The 19882-nt window shown below is 52.9% G+C and overlaps 7 protein-coding genes and 1 non-coding gene across 8 annotated transcripts; 4 read left to right on the forward strand and 4 right to left on the reverse strand.

Annotated features, from left to right (window-relative positions):
* Positions 1 to 693: 693 nt before the first annotated feature.
* On the forward strand, positions 694 to 3507 carry BO97DRAFT_404684 (alpha-amylase). Its single transcript, XM_025695008.1, has 10 exons — positions 694 to 822; positions 898 to 1357; positions 1415 to 1573; positions 1637 to 1792; positions 1842 to 1950; positions 2055 to 2217; positions 2268 to 2358; positions 2410 to 2484; positions 2549 to 2600; positions 2666 to 3507. Exons 2-10 carry the CDS (start codon positions 1106 to 1108, stop codon positions 3325 to 3327), a joined length of 1719 nt encoding a protein of 572 aa, XP_025553063.1. The 5' UTR covers positions 694 to 822; positions 898 to 1105; the 3' UTR covers positions 3328 to 3507.
* Positions 3508 to 3984: 477 nt separating this feature from the next.
* On the forward strand, positions 3985 to 5143 carry BO97DRAFT_29253 (GPI anchored serine-threonine rich family protein). Its single transcript, XM_025691135.1, has 2 exons — positions 3985 to 4594; positions 4680 to 5143. The coding sequence occupies exons 1-2, from the start codon at positions 4335 to 4337 to the stop codon at positions 5017 to 5019; spliced, it is 600 nt and encodes a 199-aa protein (XP_025553064.1). The 5' UTR covers positions 3985 to 4334; the 3' UTR covers positions 5020 to 5143.
* A 954-nt stretch (positions 5144 to 6097) lies between these two features.
* Positions 6098 to 7311, reverse strand: BO97DRAFT_387928 (RTA1 domain-containing protein; the record flags this gene model as incomplete). The annotated part of the gene is made up of 3 exons (XM_025693621.1): positions 6098 to 6532; positions 6597 to 6991; positions 7040 to 7311. 3 exons carry the CDS (start codon positions 7309 to 7311, stop codon positions 6240 to 6242), a joined length of 960 nt encoding a protein of 319 aa, XP_025553065.1. The 3' UTR covers positions 6098 to 6239.
* A 731-nt stretch (positions 7312 to 8042) lies between these two features.
* BO97DRAFT_469548 (fungal specific transcription factor domain-containing protein) lies at positions 8043 to 10024 on the reverse strand (the record flags this gene model as incomplete). The annotated part of the gene is made up of 5 exons (XM_025699856.1): positions 8043 to 8704; positions 8769 to 9043; positions 9097 to 9303; positions 9359 to 9859; positions 9909 to 10024. The coding sequence occupies 5 exons, from the start codon at positions 10022 to 10024 to the stop codon at positions 8043 to 8045; spliced, it is 1761 nt and encodes a 586-aa protein (XP_025553066.1).
* Positions 10025 to 11546: 1522 nt separating this feature from the next.
* On the forward strand, positions 11547 to 11618 carry BO97DRAFT_t101. The gene has a single exon. It is a non-coding gene; the product is annotated as a tRNA-Arg (tRNA).
* Positions 11619 to 13175: 1557 nt separating this feature from the next.
* Positions 13176 to 14393, forward strand: BO97DRAFT_29309 (uncharacterized protein). The gene is made up of 2 exons (XM_025691136.1): positions 13176 to 14270; positions 14326 to 14393. Exon 1 carries the CDS (start codon positions 13326 to 13328, stop codon positions 14265 to 14267), a length of 942 nt encoding a protein of 313 aa, XP_025553067.1. The 5' UTR covers positions 13176 to 13325; the 3' UTR covers positions 14268 to 14270; positions 14326 to 14393.
* A 70-nt stretch (positions 14394 to 14463) lies between these two features.
* On the reverse strand, positions 14464 to 16611 carry BO97DRAFT_442204 (putative transporter; the record flags this gene model as incomplete). Its single annotated transcript, XM_025698239.1, has 7 exons — positions 14464 to 15019; positions 15120 to 15242; positions 15302 to 15578; positions 15626 to 15968; positions 16020 to 16072; positions 16123 to 16340; positions 16388 to 16611. The coding sequence occupies 7 exons, from the start codon at positions 16609 to 16611 to the stop codon at positions 14464 to 14466; spliced, it is 1794 nt and encodes a 597-aa protein (XP_025553068.1).
* A 1305-nt stretch (positions 16612 to 17916) lies between these two features.
* Positions 17917 to 19776, reverse strand: BO97DRAFT_404686 (uncharacterized protein). Its single transcript, XM_025695009.1, has one exon. It carries the CDS (start codon positions 19717 to 19719, stop codon positions 17998 to 18000), a length of 1722 nt encoding a protein of 573 aa, XP_025553069.1. The 5' UTR covers positions 19720 to 19776; the 3' UTR covers positions 17917 to 17997.
* Between the last annotated feature and the right edge of the window lie 106 nt (positions 19777 to 19882).

The raw sequence follows: 19882 nt of genomic DNA on the forward strand, positions 1-19882 counted from the left end.
ATGCGTAGATACAGGTCTATTGGAGAGGTCTACTGGAAAGGCCGAGGGAGGGATACGATGTGGGGCTTTTATCAGGCCTTCGTCCGACTTTGCGGCGAAAGGTACCCCTTACAGTTCATCGCAACTGTGCTGCAAACTCATGGGGAACACGGATTCTGCGTAGGTCGCTGTGTGCGAACCATTTCGGAGCATAGGAAGGAACAGAAATCGACATGAAAGGAGATTTTGCTGCAAGGACAAGTTCGGCGAGAGCGCGATACTGGCGGTAAACCAACGACCCTACTGCAATGCTCGGCAACCGTGTCGGTACGGACAATACTCACTCGGTGTATGCCCGACAGACCAGCACGCCTTGAAAAGTCCCAACGGATTGATAATGAAACGCACAGCCGAATCGACACGTCAGAGAAGATATGATACATGGCCTATGGGCAGGCAGAATAAGCGAGCCAAGAAGATATGGGAAGATAAGGGAGGGATCCGCGGGAGTTGCGGGAATACGGGAATTTTAGGGAGGAGGGGAGGACCCCGGTTTGCTTAGGGAATAGGAATCAATCGGGAATGACTGTCTGTAGGGCACTGCAATGGAAGAGGCAAAGACCGCCGATCGGGCCAGACTGAGCTTATAGGATAGATGATGGATCGAGGACAGGTCGGGCTTGGACTGAATGAGTCCGACAGAGTGACGGTGAAGATGAATTGAAAGGAAGATGACGTTACAGGACCAGTCATCATCAACGGGCCGAACGGGATCCACTGCTTATTACCAGTACCGGTACCGACCTGCCGGTATCCTGACAGTGCTCGTTCTCTGTAATACCGGTACGGTATCCCATATATCCTTCTTTCACTTCTATTGAATTCTAATTGGATTGTCTATTGGAATCTATACAACAGGTTTTAGGTAACCACTTATTAACTGGCTCTCCTTGCACTCACTCAACCCTGCCTCATTGCGCCGAGATAATCATCTGTCGGTCGCATATATGAACGAGAGGATCAATTAATTTAAAGTAGATCATAGCTACCCTTTCTTCGCCGTGGACAGTATCTCTCTCTCTCTCCCCTTGCTTTCGCGACCTGGATAATGCAAATACTCCCAACCATGGGGGAATGGTGGTGGAAAAAGGTCTTTCTGGTGGCAGTCACGACTCTGGGGATCAGTTCAACAGTAAATGCAGCCTCCAGAGACCAGTGGCTCGGTCGCTCGGTCTATCAAATCGTCACCGATCGGTTTGCGCGCTCCGACAACTCCACCTCCGCCGCTTGTGATCCAGCCCAGGGCAACTACTGCGGAGGCTCTTTTCAGGGCATCATCTACAAACTAGACTATATCCAGGATCTCGGGTTTGACGCGGTAGGAGCTCATTATTAAACTTCTCAATTCTCAATTGACTGATGGTCAGGACGACAGATCTGGATCTCTCCAGCCCAAAGCCAAATCTCCGCTCGAACAGCGGCGCTCTCAGCATACCATGGGTATTGGCCAAATGACCTTTATGCCATCAATTCGCACTTTGGCACCTCTGATGACCTCGAGGCTTTGTCTGCGGCGTTGCACGCCCGGGGAATGGTGGGAGAACCCATTTGCGATCTCTTTTTATTCAGATGACTGACAGAGCACCTACAAAAACAGTACCTGATGCTGGATGTTGTCGTTGGGGACATGGCCTGGGCCGGTAACTCCTCCACCGTTGACTACAGCAAGTTTAACCCTTTCAACGATCGAAAATACTTTCACGACTTCAAACTACTCTCGTCTGACCCCCACAACAAAACCTGTGTTCTCGATGTAAGTCGTTCCCCCGTAATTGTGTGAAAATTGCTGAGCCCTGGACTAGTGCTGGCTGGGAGACGACATCGTCTCGTTGCCAGATCTGCGTAACGAGGACCACCAAGTCCAGCAGATGCTGGGCACCTGGGTTTCCGAGCTGGTATCGAACTACTCGAGTATGATCTTTGTGTGCTTTGTTTTTTTTTTTTTTTTTTTTTTTTTTTTTTTTTTTTTTTTTTTTTTTTTTTTTGCAAGGTCTAATTCTCGCTGTTTTCTGTAGTTGATGGCTTGCGCATTGACAGCGTCTTAAACATTCCCCCGGTCTTCTTTTCCGACTTCAGTAAATCGGCGGGGGTCTTTACCGTGGGCGAAGGCGCGACAAGGACCGCCCAAGATTATTGTCCTTTGCAGTCCAGTCTGGGTGGTTTGTTGAATTATCCGCTGTGAGTTTCTCCTTCAAAGTTACAGACTCGAATGGCATTGACGGTTTCAGATACTATATTCTTACAGAGGCCTTCAACACGACCAATGGAGACCTAACCACGATTGTCGAGTCTATCGACTTCATCAAGACACAGTGTGAGGTGAGTTTACACTCAATTGCGGTCCAAATTTTGCAACTCACCTTTTTTCAGGACGTCCTAGCTCTGGGAACCTTCACGTCAAACCAGGACGTTCCTCGCTTCGGCTCGTACACTTCGGATATATCAGTGAGTAGACCCATCAGCCCTGATTTCCTGCCGGGCGTATTTTAACCCTGTCGCTTCTGAACAGCTTGCTCGCAACATCCTCACAATTAGCATGCTTGCTGATGGTATTCCAATCCGTATGTGTTGATCTCCGCATTCCCCCTTCGGGAACAACTCCAAGACACTAACTCCAAGGGCACAGTCTACTATGGCGAAGAGCAGCACTTGTCGGGCGGATTTAACCCGGTCAATCGCGAGGCTCTCTGGCTCACCAAATACTCGATGGACTCCACCCCCCTCCCCTTGCTCGTCCAATCGCTGAACCGTATTCGATCGTATGCCAGCGGAGACGGAAAAGAGTATACGGTCAGCTCACGATCTGGGGACGACTACCTCTCGTATCTTTCCTTGCCAATTTTCAATTCGACCAACATCCTCGCCATGCGCAAGGGCTTTGCCGGCAATCAGGTTGTGAGTGTCGTATCCAACCTCGGAGCCAAGCCAGCCACCAAAGCAACCACCAAGATCACGCTGGGCTCCGACGGCACAGGATTCCAATCCCGACAGAACGTGACGGAGATCCTGTCTTGCAAAACATTCGTCACCGATTCGAAAGGTAATCTCGCCGTTGATCTAAGCTCGGATGGGGGGCCTCGGGTCTACTATCCCACTGAGAGCCTGAAAGACAGCACCAACCTCTGTGCCGATAAGTCTGAAACAACAAAACCTAGTAGCTCGGCAGCCTCATCAGTGAGCCCCTCGCCTTCCACTGGTGCTGATTCTTCCTTGTTCGGCCTGTCATCGTGGAAGATAAGGACAGTCCTGGTTACGGCTGCTATGACCTCCTCCTACCTGATTATCTGATCTGCTGGATTCCCCCTTCTGTTTCGCTTATCATTTTGTAATTGAGATTTCTTTTGCGCTCATTCAGTTGATGTTCTTTGCATTTGACGTTCGATCCGTGGTTTTACTATAGACCCTCTGCGATAATATCACACTCGATATTCTCTGTGGTTGATAGGTAATTTAATTTCAATAGGGGCGCTCTCGAAAAGTTCCCTCACAAAAAAAGCCATTGACGGTGTCTATTCATTTATTCATGCCCGATGGGTAATTCATCTTGCAGTATACCTTGGATACGCCGAGACTGCCGAGACTTCATTCTCATGGATTGCGTTGCCCCTCGGACACAGTCCCCTTCAGCTCGGCTTTGCTTAACGTAGGCAAACCGACCTGCAATCAGACAACAGGCAAACAGACACGGACACCGACTAGGTAATGTGGTTGGTCAGTGCGCATTACAGTCATGACTGGTATCAAGTTACTCTTGTAAGTTACCAGTACAGGCAGACAAAAATAGATCGACAAACTCGATAGCCTCGATTCTCCGAGCCTTATCGGGTACTTGGTATTGCATACCGAACCCTGTTAGCGCCACCTTAGCGCTGACATGAGATTAGTAACCCTTAGTGACTTAGTTTAAAGCTTGCTTCAATCAACCAATGTGATTGGAACGAAATTGAGAAACATCCAACACAGCTTGACAGGTCATCGGTTCAGGGTCTCATTCCAACAGTGCCCGTTGGTTGCCACCTACGTGGGCTCAGTCTTCGCAAGAAAGGCTCAGCTCGATCACACTCAGGACCAGCATCTCGTATTGCTGTTGCTTCAATGTGGGGCTTGGACAACATGCGTGGTCTCATCCCTTGGGCTTCAGCTGGGCGTGTTGTTTGATTCTGTATCCAGCATTTGTCTCGTTGTTTAGTCCAGAGTCTCCTCAGGCGGTCCGGTATATTAATCCCTTTTCCTGTTGACTCGTGGCACGGCTCTCCTGGTTTTCCTCTCCAGTCATACGTATACGTTGGATCAAAATGCGCTCCTCATTCACCATTGCCTCCCTGGGTCTCATCGCGTCGGCTTTGGCCATCACGATCACGACTCCGTCGTCCGACACGGAGTGGGATTTCTCCACCCCCAAAACCATCAAGTTCACCAGCACTTCCGATGATCCGCCGGTGATCAGTATCATCCTGCGGTCTAAGGATGGCTCTTTCCAGACCAAGCTGGCAGACAACGTCAAGACCTCCGATGGGGAGTACACCACTCAACCCAATCCTAGCATTTCGAATGGGTATGACATGACGCATTGACAGAGTGGACAAGCTGAGCACAGAGGAACCGAAAGCGCTGACATGATTTTTTCCGACTTGCATTAGATCCGACTACGAAATCGAGATTATTGATTCTTCGGGCCAGCTTGCTGTGAGCCCGGTTTTCACAGTCCAGAAGGGTGCTTCCAACGATGGTACCACGTCCTCCTCCTCGTCCTCATCGTCCACGTCTTCATCTACCACTTCATCATCATCATCCTCCTCCTCCTCCTCCTCCTCCTCCACCAACACCACTTCTTCAACCTCTTCTGCGACCAGTGAGACCACTTCCACCTCGATCACCCACACGACTTCGGTGTCCCCGACACCTGCGTCGTCGATCCGACCTCTGTCTTCTTTAGGCAAGACGCGAACGTCATACATTGCTGCAAGCCGATCGTTCTGACTAACAGTTATTGCTCCACAGGCACGACCACCAAGTCATCGTCCTCCTCGTCTTCCTCGTCCACCGCCTCCCGAGCCTCTGGCTCCGAGTCCTCCGGCACCGCCACAACAGCCGCCGCGCAGCTGTCGACCGGAGCCGCGTCCCCTGCGTCCCGGGCTCCCAAGGGCGCTCTGGCCCTGTTCGGTGCTGCTTTGGCGCTCTTCTACGTTTAGGTCGTGGTTCCAGAATGTGCATACAATTCTTTCAATTTACGAAAGAGAAGGGAAGCAAGATGGTAGTTTCTTTGTCAGATCGTGGTTTCTCCATAGCTTTAATAGAGAGCCTTGCACTTGAATTTTACCGTCCATGGGACCCTCCAATTGGGTAAATAGACTATGCTCCTTGCATGTACTATGCTGCCCGGTCGCATCCATGATTCATTGATCTGGAGCCGAATTTTCGGTCGAGTGTCCTGACCGAAGTATGGGGAGTAGGCTGACTCCAGTCTATTAGTGACCCGAAAGGTTGGTGGGTAGGCGATCTTACCTTGATAAACTGGGACTTTTCCAGCGTAAGGCAACTATCCAGAAGCTCGGAGAAGCTACTTCCGGTTGTAGCTGCAGCGTGGATGGCGATATGCGGATTTCCGATCGAAGCCAGGTCCCGCGTCCGTCTCGGCCTATCCCAACATGATGATGTCTGACTTGGGATCACTCTCTACCATGTCCCGGAAGGATTCGTTTACAGGCAAAGAAGATAGAGAATAGAGTAAGTGAACTGAGTTTCAAACATATTACAATGGTTTACTGAATTGCTCCAAGAGCCTCTGCCATCATCGCGAACTAGACTGTTGTTGCGGATGGCGGCTAAGCATTCTGCCGACGCTGCCCTTCTCAGTAGCGAGGCCAGAGCATCGAGAGCATCCAGAGGCAATGCAATATCCTTAGCAAGTTGTTTCTGGTCATCGCAGCATTATACAGCCTGTTCCCGGACTTTGGCTGCATTTATCTTCTTCAGAATCTCCTCTAGTCTTTCGTGGCTTGTCGTGACAAAGTGCAGAAGTAGTGGGCAAAAACATATTCAAAACACTCCCGCAGACCGTTTTCAAGTCTTGTCAGATCTCAGCTTCACCTACACGAATCCTTGACTTAAACCCCGTTTAAGAGTAAAAAACAGTCCAGAGAGCAGCTCGCCAGCCTTCTCCAGCCCTAGAAGCCCTGGTGAGATGACCTCAATCCAGCTCAATCCGAATCGACCCTCTCAATTTTAGCCTCAGGCCCAGCATGCACCGAAATCAACTGCATCTCACCATCGCGCGACCGCCGAAATGACCATTTCGTCTGGTCCCACAGCCCATCGAAACAGACACCCGGATGGAAAGCAGTCAAGCAGAGAACAGCAATCGCGATCATCGCCCCTTCAAGGACCATGAAGAGCACCTGGTTATTAGCCAGCGAGCTGTGGAAGCCACCCTTGAGCTCCGCGACTCGGAAGACCGAGCGCACGAAGATGGCTAGTGTTGCGATGGCTAGACCTGATAACATACTGTGAGCGTCGGCAGACATAGTGGGATAGAATTAGACAGGAATGATGCTTACTTGCGAGAAAGGCCTTCCAGTGGCGGGATTGATGAAGGTCGCGCATGCGGGGTTCGGTGTTTAGCTCGTGCGGGTTCTTGTGCACTTTCCACGCGTAGTCGAGGCAGAGGGCCATGAAGAGCGCGAGCGAAACCACCTGGCTTGCTAGGCCGGCGATCATGATGTTGATACCATTTTGTGCCAGGTCGTATTGGTCTGCGTCGGCGATGGAGGTGATGGCTCCGCCGGCTGCTTGGAGTATCAGCGAAATCAGGTCGCATGTCACGAAGACGATGGTGTAGGTCTTCGGACGGAGGCGTGAGATGCTCTCGCCGTAGATGATCACGATGCGTCCCAGGCAGATGTAGATCGAGGCGCTGAGGAAGGCGGGCCCGATGGTCAGGCAGATCAGGTACCTATTTGCGATCAGATTGAACGGTGCGCAGGAGTAGGTAGGGACGTACTCTAGGTACGAGTTGAAGCGGAATGGGTTGGAATGCAGCTGCAGTCGTCCGGCGTATCCGATGATCTCCAGTACGAGCCCGCCGAATAGACCTGCAAAGTAGCCCCAGGTCCGGTAGCGGATGGCAAGCACCACCTGCGCGGCTAGTAGCACCGCGAAAAAGGCTAGGTAGAAGGCGTTTCCGGCTAGTGATGGGATGTAATAGACGTATGCTTCTGTGATCGGGCAAGTGTCCAAGGTACAGTAGTCTGAGGAATCTGTAGAGTTACTCATGATGCGCAGATGGGAGGTGTTTTAGCTTCCTGGCTCTCTAGGCTGCTTCGGACTGAGTGCTTGGGGTTGCTATCTGTTGATATATAACCACTATCCTGTAGGTGAGGATATATGGGGTAGCCTCACAATAGAAACGCCATGATCAATTGTAGAACAAACCATACGGACCAGAAGTCCTTGTCCGTGTTGGAATGCCGTTAGTACCTCAGCCCGGGGCCCAGCTCCATCTTACCAAGGATTAACAATGTCGATGCCCACGCACTATTGGGATTCTCTTAAAAAGTTCTGGGGACCATTTGCTTGCCAAGACGTTTTGGCCCCTAGGAGAGTGGCTTGTTGCTTCGGACACGGACACGGACACGGACAAGGCCACGGACAAGGACAAGGACACGGGATGCCATAGCATGCCCCCCATAGACACACGGACACGGACGTGGACAACAAGGGGCTAACCCACTGACACGTTGCACTATCTACATACACAGGCTCAAATGCATATTGGTGTAATAAAAAGAGAATGGAGTTCAGCTCTCACTGTGTGAGGCAATTTGTTCATACGCCATAAACAGGAGTGTAAAAGTCCCAGCGAAGAAGGTATAACAATCGAGTAAAGCATGGGCGTATCTAAGCAGAGTTTGAGCTCCTCTGTGATTCTTTATCATGCATTCTCATGAGCTCCGGTAGAGCCATGCTATAGTGTACGGTGTTAGAAATATCCTCCGTACAATTTTCTACAACAAGTCGGCTGAGCCCTGCGCCATCCAACCACCAAAGAGATCATCATACGTATTGGGAAACAAACCCGGCCATTGGAAATCAACTTCGGCTCCGGGAATGGCAGGATAGTCGTCTAGCTCCTCCCTTGTCGCTTGTGAGTCGCTCATATCGGCAGAGGAATAGACCGCGGCCGGGAAGGATTCATTCTGGGATGATCGAGACAGGATCCGACTTTCGAACCACCATTGCGCCTGTTTCAATTTCTTTCCGTAGTGATAAAACACATCGCGGTCACCTCGCGCGTCCATAAGGGACGTGACGAGTGCCTGGATGCGCAGGACGCACCGCCTCAGCATATTGGAGAGATTCAGTGCACGGGTGAGATCAGCTGTATGGGGATAGATGGAGGGCTCCGAGGCGGTGACGACGAGCTTGCAGGCAAGTGTCACTGCGAAGCCGAGCTGCACCCAATTGGCGTTATTGAAGGCGACTTCTCGGCGAAGGGGAAGGGAGATATAGAATTCCAGCAATGTGCGTGCTGCGGTAAGACCCATGCGCAGGGCTTCGATCTGGAACGGGGAATCATGCCGTGGGTGTTGAGCGCTAGGTTTATAGTCGAATAAGATGACCTGACAGAGGTACAGTTCCACGGTCTGGAACTGCATGAAGAGAAGATCTACAACACGGATTTAGCCACACGTTGCTGGACTCAAGTTTGGTCACCGCCGTGGGTCACCTACGGTTCTCAGTGAGTAAGAACGGAAGTCGAGCTTGGTACAAATCGAGTTCTGACCGAATTTCCCGATAGTATGCTTCAACGAAATTTTCGCTCTGAGCATCAGGGGCACGCTGCGAGGATATTGGAAGGATTTTCTCGGACAGCCGCTGAAGTTGAACCATATGCGACAAATGCCGATCCGAATCGTATTCGACGTTTGATGCCAAGAGCGCGCATGCAGCTTCCAGATAAAGGCTGTACGAAAATGAAGATCGCTTCTGCAGTATCTGAGAGATGCTAGAAGAAATCAGCTCCAGCTGATCTGATTGTTTCATCTTGGCTTCCCTCACCCGGAAGAGAACCAGAAGGTTCCGATAACAGCTCTTCTTTCTTCATTTCCCCATGAGATCGTATTCGAGTCGGCTTCACCATCGAAATTCACCCTTGTTCTCCAAAACCGGTACTCTGGGGCACGGTCAAGCTGAAGATCTGTGATAATACTGATCGCGAGATGCAGGTATTGGGAAAATCGGCGCGGCCGTGAGTGGTACTGGCACCTTTGTCGGTATTAGTCGTCAAGACTTGGCTGTCAAACAGGAACAGAGGCCATACCATGCAAGATGAACCAGAAGCCCTTGAAGTATCTCAAAAGACATAGACCCGTCGAAGATCATACATTTACTGATGATCCTCTTGACTTCAACCTCCAACGTCCGCTGCAGGGGCATGTTATCGTACAAAGCCGCAGTGAGAATAGTGAGAAACAGAAACGGTTTCTCCTTGCGCAGGTTTGCTGCGGTCGCGTGCGGCGGGATTATCACAAATGGACAATAAGGCATGAGGGTGGTTCGGTACTCGTGTAAAAGCAGGTTCGCCGCGTTGATAGTAAGGACTCCCTTATCAATCACATCTTTGAGCTGCGTTGGAGCAAAAGCAGGATTCTCGTCAGTCTGACTTGCTCCTGACACAGTTGCATCGTTTGACTGCGCAAGCAGTCGGTCCAGCTTGGCTTCGAGCGCATCCATTCTTCTGTCTTTGCTACTGCTTTCGCTGGCGACTCCAATCGCTCTTCGACCTTGCTGGAAATGACAGGCTTTTCCCAACCGATCGCAACTACTCATGGTTAGATTCTTGTCGTACTAATAACCAACGCCACACCCACCGATCACAGCTCCCTGTCGTGGTGGAACGAATGCATCGGATCTTGGCTCTAGCACAGTTTTGACAGGTTCGAGCAGAGCCATTGGAGTATCGGGGCACCTTGGTGTGGCCACTCATCTCTTGTTGCAGGGCGGATAGAATTGATGATAAGTTGAAGTGTGGGGCAGACACGATGACACGACCTCGCTTGATTTATGTGGGGAATGCGCTTGTCAATTAGAGTGTGGCGGAGCAACTATGAGCGGCCTATAACGGCCTTCAGTAGCGTCGGCCGCCCAAATATAATCACTTGGTAGATAGAAACTGTCAAAATAGCCGGTTTGCTATTGCGGATGGTGACTCCGAGGGATATACCGAGTTCGCAAATGTTACACCTTTATGGCCCGGTCAAAGTGCTCTTGCAACTCTGTGGCCTCTTCCGCTTGAGTTCCGGGTCTCAGCCAAAGCCGGAGAAACATTGTCTGTAGATCAATAATGTTAGCCTGGTTGTCTTTTCTGCGAATATTCCCAATGGGTAACTTTACTGGTTCCCACTAAAGTTGGTGAAGGCTCCTAGAGCGTGGAAAGTACTCGAATTGTTGGCGAACTAGATATCGCTCTTGTCCAGGTCGGATGAGATAGCGTGTTGCTGTTGGCTACAAAGCAATACGGCTTCAACTTCCTGGCGAAGTGTCATCACTTTCAAAAGCGTTAGAAGACAATTAGGTATGGCCTAACTAAGATTCTTCACAAGACAAGTCATGATGCCCAAATGTTTAATCCGTAGAGTTGTCTGAAATAGCCATTAGACCTTACAGTATCGATCTTCATCGTTCCTTATCTTATCTAAGTCACGTGCTGGTCCTCCCACGGATTGGATTAACTGCTTGTCCGGATCAACAAGCAGACCAGAAGACAACACTAAATATGCATGAGTAACAAGATACATCGTTAAACACTGCTAGGACAGCCCTAGCCAGATTATTTGCCAAGCGGTGAAGATGAAACGACACTCAGAACCTCTAGATCACTCCCCCCGCACCAGAACACGTGTCCAAACGCGCCAAGTTGACTCCTACTTCACCTGCCCCCGCCATCCTTCCCTTAACAAAGGAGCATCTGTCTCAATTTGAGTATCAGGTTTCAAGTAGCGTGACGAGAAATGCATACGATACAGAGTCGCAGATATTGTTTTTATCTTCACTCTCTTCTGTGTCTAGGTATAGCTCATCTATTCCACGAAACATGGCCGCACTTCACTCCGCCCAGGACGTGGGTGCGAATTTCCTGTTAAATGACCTTGAGGGGACCGGCGAGCTCATTAGCGACCCAGGAGACACGCTGCTGAGGACACTCGCCTGCAACAGAAAGCCTGGAAGCAACAACTACTATGCCCGAACTTGCGCCGCTTTGTTTTTCGCTGACCACAGAAGGACCCGCCTGTGAGCTGGGGGCGCACTTCTGGATCGAGGCTGAGAACAGCTACTGTATGAGCAATATTGGCATTTGGCGGACTACATAGGAGGAGAGTGTGTCCGACCTCATCAGTAAGTTCTCCATTATTTGAACTGGGGCCCAACACTTTTTCAAGGTGCAATAGTCAAAACACTAACTTGGCAGCGGGGTAAATGCTATGTCTTTTGACTATACTTCAAGCACTGGCCTGCTGGCCCAATGGTAAGGCGCTTGACTACGAATCAAGAGATTGCAGGTTCGAGCCCTGCGTAGGTCATTCTTTTTGCTCGTGCCTCCTTGCCCCGATGGGTCTCTTTTGTCCCTCTCATTCTCCAAGTGCTTCGCTGGACAAATCGATGGTTTTTTTGACAAAACAATGGCGACGTTTGCCGGAATACGTTCCTGAAGGCTAGTCTCAAGGCGTACCTCAACCGAACCTCTTACGAAGGGAGCATCGAACACAAGCATTGTCCAGCATCCACAAACAATACAACAAAGGTCGAACAACCCCGACAATGTCCGACAATGTCCCAGTCAATTCAAGCTAGCAACACCGTGTCAGCATCTTATTGTACAGCTCTCTATATTGAAGTCACAAGCGTGTCCCCAAACCAAACAAAGACATTGTCGGGAACATCTCTTGAGAACAGCCGGAAACCACCCGAATGGCATTGTTGGGATTCTTCCGACCCAAGCTACTGACTGCTGAGAAAAAGCATCGGGAGGCTATAAAATCGCAACCTTAACACCGTGTTCCGGAAGACGATCACACCTGCCTACCGGCATTTCGAAGTTAGAACAGTTCGAAACCCAGCTTGCCGTTAGTTTCACTTCAGTTACAAACGCTCGATTCAACAATACAATGTCAAGCAGCTCTTCTAAACATCAGCCGCCTATCGCCGACGAACAAGGCAGCGGGAATGAAGGGGCAGTCTGGGAAAACCTCTATGAGATCGGCCCAAGTGAGCAGTTCAGCCCTAGTCCAAATCTGAATGTGAAGGTGTCTTGCGAGGTGATCCATACGTTCGATTTTTTGGGCTGGGAGCAGGTCCTCGCTGCCAACAATAACGACGAGTCTGAGGAGGACACACTGTCGAGCAGCTTCTGTACGGACGAGTCGGACGAGGACGACGAGCAGGTGCGACCGATAATCGACCTGGAGAAAGGCGAGGATTTCCAAGGTTTGGATTGGGGACCAGACCCCTCGAACCTCAACATGGATGGCCCTAGCGACACTGGCCAGTCCCCTCCAAGGAGTTGGGAAAGGCTGACAAGCCTGGCACAGACGGCACAGACTCGGAGACAGCCACCCATCAACTTCGGCTTTCTCGACCACCCCTACGTTGATGACTCGGAGGATAGCCTACGGCAGCCGGGGCTGACAGCGGAAGAGACCTTGTCGTTGTGGCAGAATCATATACCTTTTTCGACCCAGCACCAAGCTGGGATCTTCTTCGATGAGGATCAGAACCCTGTGCCAGAGAGACCTTTAGGGATTAGATTTCTGGGCGGAGGTAGGTTCGAGGTGACAACCGAAGTGCCAAACACCGCCCAGCAAGTCTTTCCAGAGGCCCGGGCTCGACGAGCCCAAGAGAGGGCCGAGATGTTGAGCATCCCTCGCATACTCGATCCGGAGGCTTATGCAGAGGAAGCCCAGGAGAAATCTCGAGGGCAGGGCAACTCAGAGGGATTTTTCTCTTCGGCTCAGGCTCAACAAGCTCGGGCAATGACTCCCCAGGTATCCTCTCCTCCGCTGAGCCCTATCGCCCCCGCTTCAACCCAGCCAGAGGCTGCGCCGTACGAACCTCCCCACGAGGACAAAGGTAAAGGTAAAGGTAAAGGTAAAGCCAGGGCGACGACGCCTCCAGTGCCCGCTGTTAGTGCAGCGCCTGCCCAGATTCCCGCACTGGATGATGCTGAAGTTGAGCAGCTGTGTACTGAAGTACCCGACGAGCTATTCCCGCTTGCCGCCTTGCTGCAGCAAATGCGGGATTGCGAGGAGACCGGAGACCTTCTTGCCGCTCTGAACAGCCAATGTCGGATGGGCTTGGCGCAAGGATTGTCGAGAGATCCTCTCAACCAACATGCATTGGGCGGAGACCCCGATGCAGTGGGCGAGATGAATGATTTTCATCGGAAGCTGGCCGAAATCGCCAGCGAGTATATGGCCCGAACGTGGGCGGCTTTTGATCGCCGCCAGATGCTCGCCCCGGGAACCAGCCAGCCCTCACGCGACGAATGGTTGCGGGTCATCCGTATGTTCTATCTCCATGAGATCTGCCAGCGTGAGATGATTATCGCTCGTCGGGGAAGAGAAGCACCAAGGCAGGAACGTGGCTTTGTTTCCGCCAAGGCCAAGGACACGCTTGACGCCCCCTGGCGCAAGTGGCTTCAAAAACTGGCCTTTTGGGAGGCCGAGCAGCTCTTCTGCATCGTGACCTACCTGCGCAGCGTGTTCGACGGCCTTCAGGCCCGCCTTGACTCGAACCACCTACACCGGCTCGAAGACGGCAAAATCCTTCTGCCGCCCAACAACATGAATTTCCACGGCGTGGCGCTGCTCTACGAAGCCCATCGTGTCGAGGATGCAAGCGAGCGCGCGGACCTTCTGACGGCCGACGACCGGGCCTACGTCTGGACCATCACCAGCATGGGTCTGCGAAATCACCTCTCTACTCTCGGTGGCCTTAAAGGCGGCATGATGTTTACTCAGGACTCCTTTCCTGACCCGAGTTCCGGCGCCAAATGCGCTTGGAAATGGAGTCTCGGGCCTAGCGAGAGCATCATCCAAGTTGGGAGGGAGCGCACTGCCGACGCCCGCGACTGGGGATACATGTTCATGGACAGGGAGCGCCTCGAGCAGCATCAGGTGTTGAACCAGCCGTTCCTTGTGCGTGGCTCTCTGCCTCGCGATCGCCCTAGGTAATGAGTGAGTGGTGTCGACTGCTTTTATTTCATCATCTCAATCTAATATGATTAACTAGAAAATTCATTCCTCGTGAATCTATGATATACATCGCATCATTCGCTGAGTAACTCGTAACAACATGAATGACAGACCGCTATGCGCTCTGGTGACTGTCCACCTCGACCCCAAACCCCCTAACCCCAATCAAAAACACCTAAATGACATTCCCCCTAACCTGCCTCACCCTCTTCAACTGAATATCCTTCCACATACAAATCCCCCAAACAGCAGCCGGCAAAACCGCCAACCCAACAACCAACATACGCTTCTGCGCCACCCCATACGCCCTAACGGTAGCCTCGCGCTCCTCCGTGCCAGGCGCAAACTCCAACACCCTCGCAATGGACCCATACAATTCCGCCGCGAGGTACTTTTTCTCCGGGGGGAGATACCGCTCGATGTACACCGGCACGGTACTAGTCCAGATGGCGCCGGAGACCGCGGCGCCAACGGCGGCCCCGATCTTCGATCCCAGCCCAACCAGCGCAAACGACACCGCGATCGTCTCGTGGTTGCCCGTCGCCAGTCCCGCGATCTCCTGGCAGATCACCAGCGTCCCGCCTGCCACTGCCTTCAGGATCTCACACAGGATCACCGAGGTGATGTGGCTTGTTGGCGAGCGGAAGGGGATCATTAGTGCGGTGCCGGCAATGAAAAGGGGGATCGCTGCTAGGGCGGGTGTTTTGAAGCGGCCGATGCGTCGGATTAGGCTATTTGAGTTAGTCTAGTGTCGTGGATTGGGTGGCTAATGGGAAGGGAATGGTTAAGGGGTAGAGTGGGGGGGGTTGGGTTGCTTGGGGCAGGACGTACATTCCCACTGGGATCGAGATGATGCAGCTGCCGATGCTGTAGATGTTGTAGATGTACCCTGTGTCGCGGATGCTGGTGTTGAAGACTACTTGTAGATATGAAGAGAAGTAGAGGTCCCAGCAGCTGCGATCGGGATGTTAGTGTATTGATGATTGAGGAAGGTGAAGGGGCAGGGGCCGTACTAGAAGCTCATGAACATGGCACAAGCCAGCAGAAATGCGCCCAGTAAGGTCGGATCGCGCAGCCGACTGTACGGCACGAAGCAGACCGGTGCGCCCGATCGCTCCCAGTACAGGAAGCAGACCACACACAGGATTCCCAGGACGATCATCGCGATGATGTCGGGCGCCATCCAGCGGTCCATGAGTGAGGTACTCCACATGTTGGTCCCGGAGGTGGCGAGTGTCAGCGGGAGGAGGATTAGGACGAACCCGGCGGTTATGAGGATCATTCCAATGGCTGTTGACATTAGTGGGTGACTTTTTGACAAGCGGGTCAGAACTTACGGTCGAATTCAACCGCGTAGTGGATGATTGTCTCCATCCTAGATCGGTCTTTGGGCTTCGGCTGGATGACGCCCGCCGATTGAGCCTTCTTGCGCGTGCTCCAGAGAAGCAGGAGAAGGGGTGCGGTGACAATGGGGGTGAGGATGGCGAAGATGCCGAATCCCAAATAGAGTGCATCGCGTTCGTAGAGGAACTGAGCAGCCGCTGGCCCGATGAAGGTGGTGATCACGTACGGAAACGAGGCGATGCCGTAGACGAAGGCTCGATTCACGAGCTCGGTTGTGTCGGACATGAAGACGTGGAGAACGTAGTCCATGCCGTTGTAGCCGACCCAGTATATGATCTATTCGTCATGGGTCAGGTGGATATCCCGCCAAGGAGGAAAATAGCATACCTGTGCAGCAACATAGGTCTCGACGTTACGGCAGGCTGCCATCAGTACCAGACCTGAACATAGTCAGTAAATACTCCTTGCCCTGGAGGAATATTGCGAATACCCAAAGTGCACAGCGCAACCATCGCGGCAAACCCCTCAGGGCGGCCCAGGATGTCAATCAACTTGGCAATCGGCAGTTTCGAGACCCCGCCGATGATGCTCGTAAGCACATTGGTCATGGCGATGAGTGAGTGGTCGGTGAACTCGGAGTAGACGTAAGGACTCAGACTGCTGGTCGTTTGCTGCTGCAGGGAATTGACGAAGAAAATGATGAAGACCCTAGGAAATTAGACAGGCAAGAGGAGACAATTCTGCGATGAACGCACAGTGCGTAGCCAGTATACAGGGTCCGGGTGGACCAGACTGAGGCTAAGGCCTCGATCTCGGCCACTCCATGAGACGTATGCTCTGGGGAGGAGAAGTCTGGGGTATCGGGAATAGGCTCATAGCCATCATGTCGCGGGGCCGGGACGTCAGCGGGATGAGTGCGGCGGATCTCTTGGACGATCTCTCTGGCTTCGTGGTGCTTGCTCCGCAAGAAACCGAGCATGGTGGTCGGAGGTCGGAGATTGTCTCTGCAGTCGACGTTTTGGGCACCAGGGACGGTTCCACGGAACCAGAAAATTTTACAGCCACAAACGTGAGAGCAGAGCAGAACATGCAGCGGCCAGCGCTTTTTGTGACTACATGAAAACAACGAAGGTAAGAGGAGGGGGGGGGGGGGGGGGTGGTATGAGATATAGCCTTGGAGTGAACTGTTGACCGCTGTATTGCGGAAGAGGCAGAGACTGCATCAACCTGCAGAACAACCCGGCATTGTGTGCGTCGGCCAGCCTATCACACGCCCGCTCGCACGCCTCGGGAGCGGATCCCCGGCGATAGTCGCGTCTGGCTGTCCTGCCATTGGGTGGCAACCCGAGAGCAAGATTATCAGATGAAAATGATCTGATAAGATCCTGTCGCGCAACTCGGACCCCTCGGGTCATTCAGTCTCTCTTGCGGGTTATGAGCCAGCACTGGATGATGCGTTGGCAGGATTTCTGTTTGTGACTGGTTTTCCAAGGATGAGCACTAACTCCGATCTCTCAAACATCCATGATTGGAGTAGGGAAAGGCCGCTGTTTGCCATCACCACCTCTGTCGGACTGACAGACCCACAGAGAATGTTGATGATGGCCGATGACTGCGATCACCCCGCTTTGATGGCAGATTTTTCGTGCGAGAGTTGTTGAGTGTTTCTGTCTGCGAATTCATGCCTAGCTAATCGTAGCGCGCTCTGCAGGTTGGCATCGAGCAATAGTCGAGCTGTTTGATGTTACTGTTTCCTGCAAGTTTTTTCGTCAGAGTTCTCTTAGCCATATGACAGAAGGTATCGAGAACAGTTTCAAAGGCAAGAAAAAGAAGAGAAAAAGGTCACAGAAAAATGTTCTCATCGGTTTCGCCGGGGAATATTCCTACCCATGGCCGCGTCGGCGCATAAGCACTTTACCCCTCCACGAATCGAACGCAGAACCAAGAGCTTCAAGGCGGGCATCCACTCCCACTGGGCCACCCGGTCCTGCTCTACCGAAACAACTGCGTCTTAAAACTATAGCCCAACGTCCACTAGCCACTTTGGTAAAATAATGCGAGTAAACGCCGAACTCTCTCTGCAGCACAGAACCTGCCGACTCTACAAAAGTATTGGTCCATGTAAGGACAGTGTGTACATCTGACCATGCTTGCTGCTTTCAACACTGCCTGCAGATCCTGTCCTTTTATTTGTTAATTACATGACCCATACTCTTGTCTGCAATGAGCAGTTCAAAAATACGTCAAGACTTGCTATGAAACTCGAATGCTTTGATGTTGAATCCTTTGCGATGCCAAATATCTAATTTTAACAGCCAATATGTACAGTCCGTTCGTTATTACAGCCCCCTCTATCCAGCAGGAGTTAGTTCTTTCCGCAACACGTTCCATTCTCTTCGACCTTCGTCTCCAGAACCTCCAACCGACAGAAACACGAGGCCTTGATGGGAATATCCGCGCCAGCCAACGCCACATTCAGGGCGGGCTCGATGGCCTTGGCCTCCTCCGTGCGGCCCAAGCGGACCAAGCACTCGTGGTAGCCGTGGAGTGCCCAGACGTTGTTGGGGTGTCTGCGCGGGCGGATGAGCGTGTCGTCCAGTCCCAGATCGGCGCGATAGGTCCTGGCGGCCTCCTCGACGTCACCCTGCTCAAGCTTCAGGGCGGCGTACGCGTGACGCGCAGGCTGCATCCACGCCCACGGCTCGCTGTAGGGCAGGCGGTCCTCGAGCTCGACCGCCTCCTTCAGCGCCTCGAATGCCACCTCGTAGTTCTTCGCCCGGTACTCGATCTCACCCGTCAACATCGGGATCCCCACCGCCAGCATGTCGAGCGCCTTGCTGTTGTACGCGCGCCGGGTGGCGGGAACACGCTCGCGCGCGGCCAAGAAGAGCTCTTTCTCGCGCCGGGCGGACGCCACGTCGTGCGTCGCTGCGTAGGCTACGCCGCGCGCATAGTACGTGGTCGCTGTGGTGATCGCGTAGAGCTCCTGGTCCTCTGGCGGCGTCATCTGCTTGAGCTCCTCCCACATACCGAACCGCACCATCACGTGCAGCCGGATGGCCACGAAGTGCTCGATCCAGTCCGCCATGGGCGGCGACTGTGTGCGCAGGAGCGACTCAGGGATACTGGCTTCCATGCGCGTGACGGCGTCCAGCGCAGTCTGCTTCTGCCCGGCGAACATGGCGGCGTACACGAGCGAGTGATAGTCGTGGAGCCGGTAGAAGGTGTAGAAGTTGTTGTGGCCCGCCTTGGCGGCGTAGCGGTCGTCCGCCAGGCTCGAGCGGTAGTTGGACCGGATCGATGCGCGCCAGTCGCCGATCAGAATGTCCAGATGCGTCGGCATGTGGTGCATGTGGCCGGCATCGGGAACGAGATCACGCAGGTGGTCAGCCGCGTAAATGCCCTTCTCGGGCGTGGGCGACATCTCGATGTAGTGGATGTAGAGATGCAGTAGCCCGGGGTGGCGGTAGGCGCCGGGCTGCGTCAGGCCCTTCTCCAGCACGGCTCTGACCTCCGCCGTCGGGGCCTTGGGGTTTGCTTGGCCGGTGAACAGGTCCCAGAGGGCCCAGGGAGTGATGTTCATCAAAGCATCGGCGTAGAGAGTGGCGATGTCCAGGTCGGCGCCGAACTCGTCGTAGACGGGCTTAATTGCCGCCGCATAGGCACGGTTGACGGCACCGTAGTCTTCAATCGTCAAAGGCGTGTCGCGGGGGAAGCGCTCAATGATTGCCTTGCAGAGGCCTTGCTCCAGAGGGGTGGCATTGCTTGACAACTCCAATGCCTTGCGCGAGGCTTCATGGCCGCGCTGGACGCAGACGTGAAGGTCTTTGCGGTCGAAGCGCTCCCAGGCCTTGTTGTAGTTCGGACCGACGGCGTAGGCTAGACCCCAGTAGCCCATTGCAAAGGAGGGATCGTGTGCGATAGCTTGCTCGAAGCAGTAGACAGCCTCCCCGTGGTGGAATGAGTAGACCCAAACCAGGCCACGGTTGAACCAGACGCTCGCATCCTCGCTGGTGGTGGTCACCGTGCGCGAATGGGTGCCGAGGTTGTAGTAGTCTGCACTGGCAGGAATTGTTTCGCGCGTCATGTTGGCAGATGTGTGTGTATGCAAGTGATTCAAGACAATGTCTGTTGAGTGGAGAGGTGGTCTGGTGGTGGTGCAGCCATCAATTTATCTCAGTCTGCGGCATTTCCCCGCTCGGTAAGGCGTGCTGATAACCTAAGCGGCCAGTGGCGATAACAATAACAAT

The sequence above is a fragment of the Aspergillus homomorphus genome, assembly GCF_003184865.1.
Source record: "Aspergillus homomorphus CBS 101889 unplaced genomic scaffold BO97scaffold_11, whole genome shotgun sequence".
Classification (NCBI taxonomy): domain Eukaryota; kingdom Fungi; phylum Ascomycota; class Eurotiomycetes; order Eurotiales; family Aspergillaceae; genus Aspergillus; species Aspergillus homomorphus.